A 12,112-nucleotide genomic window follows, 5' to 3' on the forward strand; every position below is an offset into this window, starting at 1 on the left:
GGCTGCAATATATGGTCTTGAAAGATTTATTTGAGAGTGATCTTTTCCCCTCTTTGATCTAAAATGTTGAACAGTGATTGCAGTTAGTTGAGACACGCTGATGACATTGACAAGTTAGACACTGTGCACGGCTTATCACTGAGAGGAAGAAACTGCAACATGTTTTAAGAATACCAAATGCAACTTTGAAGATCAGTTAACTTTCTTCACCAAGACAGATTGTTTAAGTGGAAAAATCCCTTGAACATATCTTGTGCTTCAATTGTATTGCTTTATAATAGCCTACCACAGCACATAAAGCAATGTGCAGTTTATCTAACATAGCAAGCTGCTTAAGATTTCAAGAGTTTTCTTTTTTTTTTTTCCTCCATTTTTTACCTACTCTATTGAAATAAAACCTTTCCAATGAGAATATCTACCAGATCTTGCTTGTATGAATGATCAGGAAGATGCTCCATGTCAGCACTTTAAGAGCAGTATATAAAAACCTCTCTAGTGAGAGTGTCACAGGCAAGGTTATTTTACAAGACACACTCTTCTTAGATCAAAACCAGTGTTTCTGACAGAGGGAGGTAAAATATGAATGTACTGTAAAGCACTCCTTTCTACCAAAACGAAATGCAATATACGATGGATAAAGGGTTTAGAACTAACAGGATCAAATCCTCACCATTCCTGTTTACTCTGATTTAAATAGAATTCTGACCTTGCTTCTCCTTCCAGAAATCTGAAAATCCTATTTTACAGCCCAAAGGGCAAATGGGCTAGGCATTGGAACATTCACTGAAAATGGGAATTTGTAATTCTCTTATTTTGAAAACCAAAGATGCAGTCACTCTCCAGTGTTTGAATGCCATAGGTAACATGATCTTGATTAAGATCCCTATAGGATGCCTAAAATACCCTCAGGATAGGATTAAATCTGTGTAACTGTATCCATATAATATTTAATTATGGTAAAATACTTTCATGTAGCCAATGTCTATATTACTGGGCTTGGGATGCAGACAGATTCCTGAGTGCAGGTACATAACTTAGCCACATACCAACTCTGACTCACAGCAAAACTTAGATGTTTGCCTCCAGGATGTGGGAGAGGAATCACAAACTGATGCAAATAGGTGCCCATTGTGGGTAACTGGTGGCAGTTCTGTGGCATGTCACAGTGTGCATCAGAAGTTGACTTAAGACACAAACTCTGGGCTCCTGCAGAAGGCAGCTCATCCCTACTGTCATAGGACAAATCCCACCCTGGAACGTCCCCTAAGCAAAAATAGTTCTAAATGCTCAGCTGCGAAATATAGCTACTCAGAAGAGAATAAGAACAGAGCAGGAAAATTGTATAATGGATCTTGAAGAAACCAGAAAATTACTATTGCTCTATGCAATTATAAATATAATAGCTTCTTTTTGGAAAGGAAGAAAAAAAAATCATGTATCTGTTATTTTTATATTACTCTTCTGCTATATTATGTTATAGTCAGACCATCTACTGCTTGAATGGAATTACTATGTACTAGACAGTGATGAACTATCCAAATCATCTGTTTTCCCCCTGTGAGTAGAAAAAAATAGTCACCATAACCGTTTCTCTCTCTTGATTGTACTAGCAGCCTTGGACAAGCAATAGCTCTTTTCTCTTGAGTAAATATACCACAGCAGCCCTGATCACTAGTGGCACATTTACATGGCCTAAGTCACCAACCCAAAGTGCAAAAATACTCACTGCCCCCCCCCCCCTTCCCTTCTCCCTCTGCTTAGGAAGCACAGCACTATCTTTTTTGAGCTCTTTTCAGGTCCACCATTCATACATCATCCTTCTGTTTGTCCCAAACAAAAATAGCTTAATTTAAGAGGAGTTTCTTGTTTCTGGAAATATTAAAACCACTGATTCTCTGCTGATGTGCTAAAGTGTTAAGCCAAAATCAAGCAGCAGATCTTTACCACCTCAGCAACCACAGCACCAGTTCTGCCCTGACCTTGCAACAAACTGATCCTTCCATCAGACCATGCTACTGGTGACAGGAAGGCATCCAGGTTGAAAACAGCACATTCTTCACCCTGCAGTCACCATGCTGACTGGGACACGTGGGACAACAATTGCAGGTGAGTAGCAAGAAAAGAGGGAGTTAGAGATATGTTTCCCAAACCACTCTGCCTGTGTCACTGATCATGCTCCTCATCGCCAAGTGCATCCCTCTCCACCTGAGAAGAACTTAGGTAGGAGGTACCTCTGGATGTCATCCAGTCCAGCCCTTCTCAATGCTAGGATAACTTCAAAGTTAGACCAGGGACAGCAACCATGCTCTGCACTTCTTAGCCATGGGTAGACTGAGAGTACATGCTCTTGTGCTTCTCAAGCAGTTATTTGTGTATCGTTACATGGAAGGGGATCAAATTCTACAGCAAAGATTCCACCCAACAGGCTGACTGAAACACTGAAGTTTCTGATCGTGGAATTAGTCTAAGTTGAAGCACCGCTCAAAACTTTTCTCCAAATCCCAAACTCTCCTGTTTCCTCCAAGCAAGTATCACCTCCTGCATGCAAACCCGAGCTGCAGTTCTGCCTTTAGCTTTTAAACTGTCTTGCTTTACTTGTTTTCTCCACTTCTCCAATGCCTTTCATATTCTCGCAGGGTGGGATCCCCTCTCCCACTATGAGACCAATCTAGTGCAAGTACTGGTCCTCAGGCCTGGCCATGTGACTGAGGGTAACTTGAAGAAGTGGTTTCATCCATAGATGGTTTTTGAGATTTTGGTGACCCCTTACCAGCACATTTCTCCCTCAAGAAGCCAACAAACTTCTTTCAGAGTCTTCTTCTAGGACACACAAGGTATTGGCTGCATACAGGGATGCATGTGGCTGCTTCATGAGAGTCTTCATGCTTCAATTCTGTTGCCACCTCCTGCTCCTCAGGCACAGATGTCACATCTTTTTCCACAGGTCTTGGGAGCACATGGGGCATATGGCATTTGGCAAAGATGCTTGGAGCACAGAAGACTCAGAATTGCTTGCAGTATCACAGCCTCTGTTCTCCATGCACAGCTACAGCAAAAAATTACATACTTATCGCTGTTTAAGAGAAAGCAATTCCCCTCAGCCCTTTGGCAGATAATTTTATGCATGTTTTGACATCAAAGGGATTAAAGTGGTGCTTATGCATGGTCTGGACTGGGGATGCTCTCCTAATCACTGCTTTATGTCTGTGAAAAGCCACACCAAAATAATTTATTCTCTAAAAAAGATATAGAGGAGATAAAATGCCTTTAAAGTAGAAGTAATAATGATAGCGATGGCAAAATTAGTCTAGCCCTTAGCTAATATGTTTACTGACATTTTTAAGAGAAAAGGCTTGTGTTCATCTGATGGTTGTTTTCCATGTTGTACATGTTTTCCATGTTGACTGTGTGTGTAGAGCTGGCTGTATGTTAATAAAAGTATTGTAATCAAATCACAGTCTGCCAGAGACAAACTTTGCTTTCAAAAGTTAGTATAAAACATACAGTACAGAAAGCAAATGCTGTCGTGTTCCATCTTTCTTAAGCTAAATATCAAGGGAAAAGTATAAAAAGTGGAGAAAACTACTAATGTTTAATGAAATACTTGAGAACATATGAAAAACAGAATACATAATGTGTCCTGAGGTTATAGACCTCAGATCTATGAGTAATATTTTTATCTTTGATGTGCCTAAATATATTTAGTATGTTTCTCTTAATTTGCTGCACAAAACCTGGGGTAAGCTACTCAAACATAGAAATATCATAACTGGTATTTTCATGAATTATATATCAGCACAGTCATGTGGAAGGATATGAACATTTTATGAGCACAAACTATCTTCATTCTAAGATGGGGAGGAAACTGTCCACCACTTTAGCTTTCATCTGGAGCATGTTTATTCAACATACTTCCTTACGATAGACATCTTTAGTCTGCCATAAATCTTACATTATCCTAATATTATTAATGAAGAATTTTATTTAAATATGGATTAGAAATGCTGCAATGGAAGTACTGACGTATTTTTGAAGCTTGCCAGCACTGCTAAGAACAACATCACCTTTCAGTCTAGTTTCATTAACCAAAACTTTACCTGAAGATTTGTGCCTTCATCCTTCTTTTCTAAACCTAAGAATAAATTACTCAGCAATATGCATTGCCTTTTATGCATTGCCCAGTGAATGCACACCAATTATGGCAGATCCACATGTAATCTACTTCTCAGATTAGTTAAAACGAGTGGTATCATTCCTGTAATTTTAAAACACTACAGCAATTCCCCTCAGCCCTTTGGCAGAGTGTTTGTGGATCTTTACTTTCAAGGAAGAGCAAACAGCTGATGAGACACCTAACTTGAAGATGGGCAGGATAGGAGAGCTCCACACTTTCTACTGACTAACCCCAGGTGGTCTCACTGTTTGTGCACTGGATGTTTGAACTCCATTTTCAAGCATCTAAGTCTTCCTGGTGTTGGTCAGGGGCAGTACGAACCTGAATTTCATTCCCTTAGGTGCTCTAATAAGCAGCTAAAACTTAAGCATTGCAGTCCTTCATTTTCTATGTACCTAAATCCTCTTCAAAAATAGAAAAAAATTAGTAATTTCATATGAAAATACAGGAAGACCTCTCTTCCGTAATTTGGAATACATGCAATGCGTGCCATATGGTTCCAACATTTGGAGGCAAACAACACATCACCTGAACTGTGTTTTACTAAATAGCTGTTCCTTCCTCACATTCCTGGCTGCGGACAAGCAGTGTTGCTTCTGTACAGCGCAACCAATGCACTCAGCTATGTGTGCAGCTGTGGGTGCAGAGAGCCAAGCGGACTTGCAAGTTGGCAGGTTATGGGGGAGTTAGTACAGCTGCAAATTTGCTCATCATTTCTGTCTGAATTCATGATTCTGGATGTCCTGGGAAAATCAGCTGTCTGGGAAACCGTTCAGGGTGCTCTTTCGTAATCAATACAAACTACCAAAAATATTTGCATACACATACTACAATGCATCTGTGAGGGCACCAGCACTGAGGCAGAGCACAGGCCTTAATGGTCAATATAAGATAAGTCCTCATGCATCTCTTGATTAGCTAAAATATGACAATTTTGCCTTAACTGGAGAATGCTATGAATCTAGATGAGACGCACCTCTTCCTGCTGCAAGTGAGCAGGGGAAGGGGAGGAACTCAGGAGAAAGGCAGATGCCTACTCATGGCTGTACGCCCCTTGGAGAGCGCAGCTGGCCTATGAGCAGAAGCAGGTCTTGGGAATGACGCAGTCCTCTGTTGCGTGAAGCCTTGAAGTGATAAAAGCTTTCATTTCTAGCCAAGTGATGACCCAGTATTGTTTTCTCTAGGTATACCTAAAAGACTCAATTTTGCCACCTTCTTAATTTGAGTACTTCTTATTTTATACCTCAAACTTATAAAGAATTAATTTCCGCTCTAGGACTGCCTGAATTGCTAATTGGGCTGCAATTGGCAAGTGTCTCAGGCTGGTCCAGTAATCTCTTTTCAGATGAACACAAGTCCAGCAGAAGTGAGGACTCTCCCAAAGGCACGGGTGCTTCCAGGTTAACATCTCATTTACCCTTGTTCATTGGTCTCCATTGACGAGAGGGAGAATCCAGGAGCAAAGTCATTATAGTGGGTGAGATGTGAATGCATGGGAAGGGAGGGTGAGGAGGAGGGCTCTTACAGAGCTCTGACTTCCAGGGCACCGCAGGGCACAGCAGCCAACACTCAACAGGGAGTCCCTCCTCCTTAGCCCAAGCCAGGGCTGTGTGATGCTCCTGCTCTGTCCTCCAGCCCTTTGCAAACACTCTCGAGTCTTTCATCATGCACATCAAAAGGAATTCTAGAAGAAACAGATGCAAATAATCTAAATATAAATCCCACCATATCAGGGACTTTGCATCAAGTAGTGTGGGCTGAGGGGGGGAGAGAGAGAAGGCTGCTTTGATTTCCTTGGGCATGGAGGTGGCCCCCCAAGACTTGCTGTGAGAAGGTGTCCTCTCTCTTTCTGCTGATGAAGACAGGGCTCACAGCTTGTTAAAGCGTTTGCATCAGACATGGCAAGGTTTTAAAATTGCTCAGAAGTCAGCATGGAGTGAGTGGGAAAAGATGACAGCGAGACAACGAAACCAAACATATAAAATAGCCTCACATGCAATCTGATGAAGAAGTCTGAGGTTTCCATAGCATCCACCAGCAACTCTGTCACCTTCCTCCTTAGGACACATGTTTGAATTCGAGCACAAATAGCCCTTCTTTGGTTAGGCAGCTACTTTTGTAAAACTTCTGTGTAATAAATGATCCCCATAAATTCGTTTCACACTTTTTTTAATCTTTCCAGCTGAACGATTTGGCAGGGAGTGACCTACTTAAAAATGAACTTGTCACAGACATGAGTTTAGAACTTGCGAGTTTTAAAAAAATGCATATATTATAAGATTCAAAACTGAAAGAGAAGGCAGCCAAGCCATAGAAAGGTATTTTACTTCAAGTGATTATCAAAGCAGCACAAAAGACTGTCCTCGCTATTTTCTCCCCTTCTGTACTTTTTTTCTGCTTTATTTGAGCATCTGAACTCCTTAGGTCTCCCATTGATTTCGTCCTCAGGCAATTTCTTTTTCTTTACTTCACTTTTATTTCATCACACACAATGCTACATCCAAGACTAAATTCATGGGTGTTTGTTCCCAAAATGCCAACTTGTTTTAACAAGTTGTTGCACAGGTTTTCATATATGGATTAAGGATTTAGAATGTAGTCTCCTAAAAACTGTGGAGTAAACAAAAAGCAGAAAAGTCATAAGCAAAATTTTTGAGGACTTCAAAGACTTCTGGAGATGTTGTGAACTTCTGTTGAAGATACATGAGGAAGGAGAGAGATACACTGAGTTGCAGCAAGTGCAAATAATAAAGAAGGTAGCGTTGTTATGGATTTGTAAAAGTTATTTAACATAACTACTAAAAAACTGGTAGTTGCAGTAATATTAGAATTAATTTAAATTTTGCTGAAACTATATCCTTTTATCCTGCTGATTTCTGAATCTATTTTTCAAATGTGCTGTGTTACTGAGAAAAAGATTAATATTCAGTGAAGATATAGCTATATAAATTATCTAGTTTCTAAAGCAGAGTAAAAAAGAGGATGATGCATCAGTGTTTGATCCCAAGAAACTGTTTCAATTAAGCGCAGATCGTAGCAGCCATGAGCAGCATTAATCCCTTTCTGCTGTTGCAATGAACACCAGGAAGCTGTGGAGGATCAGCAGAAGGACCCAGTGCAAAATAAGCCTCATCCTCCCTGCAGGAGAAGGCCTGGAAGTAGGAGCGGGAGGCAAGGCTACCCAGCCTCGTGCCCAGGAACTGAGGGCTGCTGTTGCACGTCACAGGGATAAAAGAAGGAGAAAGAAGAGTGAGTGGAACAGTCATGTGTCCGTCACTTTCCCGGATAACCAAGAAGTGCTGTTGGGTCCCATGGCGTGGGACCAGGGCTGGTCCTCCTCCTGGGCAACCACTCCGGTGTGGCCATCCTCATCCTCCTCCGCCACCGTTGTCTGTGACAGGAGCCAGCCGGCACTCAGTGCGATGAGGATAGGTTCTGGTGGCACGATCACATAGAAGATACTCGGGTGTTGAAAACAGGCCAAGGGCCTGGCTTTGATGATCCATCTGCAAAATTTAATGAGACCAAGGGCAATCTCTGAGGGGTCTCTGGGAAAAGATTGTCCTTCCTGCAGAAAAGCTTTACAAAAGGTGTGCTAAGGTTAGATTAAAAATCAGCTTTTTGCTTTCACCTGTTGATGAAGTAAGTTTAAACCCTCCCTTTACCCTCACAGGTCACTGTGAGGTAGTTTTCAAACAAGCTTGAACAACTGAAGCAAAAAGCCTTAGAGAGTCAGCTCTAGACTCAGAAGGTTCAGTTTGAATCAAATCAACTGATTTATAAATACATTTGTAATCTAATAAGTATTCAGGAGACAATCAGAACAAAACAATGTCAGCAGTTTTCTTCTCAGAGTGATGAACTTAGTTAATGTGAAACGTCTGCTCCTTGGCTGCTCTGAGTCCTTTGCACTGGGAGAAGCGTTCACATTGCAGTTTTTTCTGGTCAAGCTCAGACCAGTGATGCTCACAATCTGCCTCAGCTTCTGGAAATATTTTGTGCCACATTTCGTGGTTGCCCCAGCCATTCTGTTGGCGATGGCAAATGTGGAAAAAACTGGGTTCATAGTTAAAAGAGACAGACACTGTCTCTGTGAGGTGAATACCATTCTGTATTTGTTATTGAAATATGTAGTTAGAATGTCATTCTCTCTTGGTTTTTTTTGAGCAACAATGAGCAAACATTGCATCTTCCATGTTTCTTGTGAAAACTGTTTGGAGAGTTATGGTAAGGCATCTCCAAGTAGCTGCAAGCCCAGATCTTCTTCTCACTTTTGTTTTGAATGAATACAGCTCTAGAAATGCCAGAGGCCTTTCTCCTCACCAGCTCCTGCAGATGTAGAGATGGCTTTGCACAGCTTTGCTTCTCTCTCTCTGAGCCCTGCAAATGGTTGAGAATAAATGCTTTTTCTCCTCCAAGGACATGCTCTCTCAAGTAGCTCAGGAAGCTTGACAGGACTGCATTTACTCCTCTTGCAGTGGACTGTCCTAGAGCTACTAGGTTGGGAGGATAGCCTTGTCTGCAATGTTTACATTATATGTTTACATTCAGTATCTTAATACCCTGAGATTTATTTTCATTTCAGCTGATCCCGCATCCCACCGGTATGCCTAAATTAGCGTGGACAAAACTGTGCCTCTGATCAGGGTTAAAGAAGCTCACTCTAGGCAAGATGCAAGTGATACTAGTGGCTCGGCAGGATGGAGAACAGCGACAGGAGTGTAAAAAATGACAGGGATCAGAAGAGTGGGGAAACCCATAAACTTTTCAAAATAAGAACCAAAGACCAACATTGCATTTGCAGCGCTTACCAAATGATTGAGTAAGTGCAAGATCTGCCTTGCTTCTGCCCGTACCTGCCCAGGAAAGGGCATTCCTGTGACATCTCACTGCTCCCCGTCTTGCCTGCCTGTGATCACAACATAATTGAACCTATAACATCTGATTTCACAAGCAGAATAATAATCTTTCACTCTTTGTGGATGGGGGTGGGGGAGAGAGAGAGAGATGCATAATTATCACGTATGCTTCATACGCATTAATATGTACAAGCATATGCTCTGAAAATGTAAACCTTCATTAAAGGAAAAATTAAAGGTGACAAACTTGTAATGTAATATTTAAAATACAGGTGAAAGAGTAATTCACTAACCTGGCCACACTTAATTAGAAAATCAGGATGTTGTTGTGAGTTCTGCTAATTTTTCCGATGCCTCTCGGATGCTTTGCCAATAAATAATCTTACAGTGTCAAAATCAATCACTCTGTTACAAAGGCCCCTCATCTGTGATCGAAATCATTCTATTTCCCCTGGAGACACATACCTATGAAAAATTTAAGAGGTCATCAATCATGGTCTCTCTTTCCAATGTTTATAAAGTTGTATCTTTGGATAAGAACATTTCCAGTGTTCTTGTCATGATAGAAATCAGAGCTGAAGTCTGATATATTTACAGACAGGATCATTGTGCTTAGGTAGACTGCACCTCATCCCTAATTTTTTGAAGTTATACTGTTCTGGGGCTGTCTCCATTATTTGTAGATCCCTGGTAAAGGGATGAAAAGAGATCTCAAGATATATGACAATTAGGCTTTAGGTTTAAGTATATAGCATATAATTGTATAGCATAAGGCCACTGAAGAACAATGCCAGATGCATTCAGTTCATGTCAAGTGCTCTGAAATTGTGTGTACTGGAAGAATTCAGATTTGCATTCTGCACAAAATCTTACAGTGTCACATATAATCTGCTATTTTCCCATAACACATTAGCTGTTTGTTGATGGTATAAGAATCACTTGATAACAGTGTAGCAGCCAATGTGTCTTACCATTAAACTATTGGACTTTTTACTGGAAACCAAAACATCATCATAAAATTCAAATAAACATTTCACAAGGATCATCACAGAGGATGTATCATATTAAAGCCATCAAAAAAGCAGTTCTCTGAGGTGTGTTTCATAAGCAATTGCTTCCCAAATAGTTTTGTATTAGCATTGAGATTCAAGCCAGAACAAGTGCCTTTAATCCAGTTCCTAAGCTCAATTAGGGAAAAGTCTGGATAAGAACTCCAAAACCTCCTTTCCCTGTCACTTCCACAGGAAATGTCAATCCCTATTTGGGTTACATTGGGTCTAATGATCTCTTGATTCATGAACAAAAATATTCACGCTAGTTGTTAGATATCACATGGTCTAACTGTAACAGGAGGGTGGGATCTGTGCCCTGAGCATGGATAGAGCAGGGATATTCAACACAGACACCTTGTACCTGCATGGTCTCTCACATGCTTATTCACAAGATAACTCATAGATATAAAGCCACTAATATCTTATGTCTGAGGCAGAGGCAGTTTTTGGCAAAACAGGCTTTTTTGTTTGCGCACAAAGGACATTTTACCATGCTCTAACGCATCCCTAGGGCAGGGACCGGGCAGCACGAAGGCAAGCAGCTTCAGCTACTTCCAGGTTAAGATGTAGCTCTTAATCCCTTATTTGAGCCTTCTACCTCCTCTCCACATGAAAAAATGAACTCAGAAAGTCTTCCTAGGAATCGGCTTTGCTCATTAGCCATGAAATCTGCTCACTTCCTGAAAAGTTCATAGTGTAATATCCGAGTATTGCAGGTCAAAGAAAGATTAAGCAGTCAATTTATTTTAGAAACTGAGAAAGAGAAAAGTAAGCTTGACCTATTAGTCATTTTTTCACTCCCACCCAAACTATTAGATCAGTCTGAGATAAAGTACTTGAATTCATTAAAATTTCTGAAGAATAGAAAGGACTGCTTTTTAATTTTCCATCTCTTGCTCTCTCAAAAAAGAAAATCCCTGTAATTTCATAGGTCAAGCTATGATTGCATCCATTTTGGTAAAACGCTGAATTACAGAACAGATAGGACTTTTCAGTTCAGATTTATCATACTCATCACGGACTCCTGAATGATAGAGATTGACTTCACAGGAAGCTGGGAGTTCTCAGGATTTCTGTAAAACATGAACTTCATCAACACTCGTAGGACTGGCATGCCTGGTTTGATATATCTGACCTTTTGCTCTGTTGTTGTTGTGGTAAACAGACACAGCGTAATGAAAAAACACAAGAAAACAATTTTCCTTCAAAGGTCTTCCAAGCTCATACATCAAAGGGAATGCTGTAAAGCTGCAGCACGAAAATCTGATGGTTTGGGTTCCCAGAGCTGCTAAACAATGTCATTTCTGCCAGCTCATTGATAGGCAGAATGAGGAGCATTCACACCGCCCACGCTCGAGGTCTCAACAGAGGTGCCCACAGCAGGTGCTTGGGCTGCATGAAGTCCCTCGCTGGCTCCTCCAAACCACACTTTCTCAACCACCCTCTCAAGCAGCCTGTGCTGACTTCAGAGGGACCCGCAGATCACTGGGCCACAATCTTTCCTATTTATGTGCAGAGTCTTACAGACAAAGTGTAGGCACCCCCAAGAGTGGGGAAGAGGCTCATGCCTGGCTGTGCTTTGGGGAATACTTTGGGTCCTGAGGAGCATTTCTGGTTAATGGGGAGGCCTGACATTAATCATGCCTTTATTTAGCAAACGAGGCACTGGGTCCCCCTTGGATCCACAGCTGTATGCCAATGAGCGGTCCTTGGAGAGGAGGTTTACCACCGTCAGCAAGGCCACCTTAATGGTGGCATCCTGGAGCAAGCAGAGGGGTGGTACTGGGGAGCGGATTCTAGCTCCTGAGCACTCCCTTCTCTCTCAAAAGAAACACTCTTAGCTCCTGCTAAACTCGGCAGAGCGCCCGGTTTAGGCGGTGGTACCGCACGCCGTGACAACACAGGTGCTGAGGGACCACCGAGGTTGACTGAGAAGCCTCGTGCACAAGCGCCCTTGGAGAAGCAAGACGGAACAGCTGTGAAATGGACGATAACCTAGACAGTTACCCGAGCCGAACGCCAGCAGC

The 12,112-nt window shown here is 41.6% G+C and overlaps 1 protein-coding gene across 1 annotated transcript in view; it reads left to right on the top strand.

Moving 5' to 3' along the window:
* The first annotated feature begins 2,072 nt into the window (after positions 1–2,072).
* Positions 2,073–12,112, top strand: part of TAC1 (tachykinin, precursor 1) — a 17,387-nt gene continuing 7,347 nt past the window's right edge. The window contains exons 1-2 of the mRNA XM_010561482.1: positions 2,073–2,106; positions 7,401–7,423. Of these exons, the coding sequence (XP_010559784.1) occupies positions 2,073–2,106; positions 7,401–7,423 (57 nt within the window). The remainder of the gene's footprint in view (positions 2,107–7,400; positions 7,424–12,112) is intronic.

The sequence above is a fragment of the Haliaeetus leucocephalus genome, unplaced genomic scaffold (genome assembly GCF_000737465.1).
Source record: "Haliaeetus leucocephalus isolate CR32 unplaced genomic scaffold, Haliaeetus_leucocephalus-4.0 Scaffold146, whole genome shotgun sequence".
NCBI lineage: Eukaryota > Metazoa > Chordata > Aves > Accipitriformes > Accipitridae > Haliaeetus > Haliaeetus leucocephalus.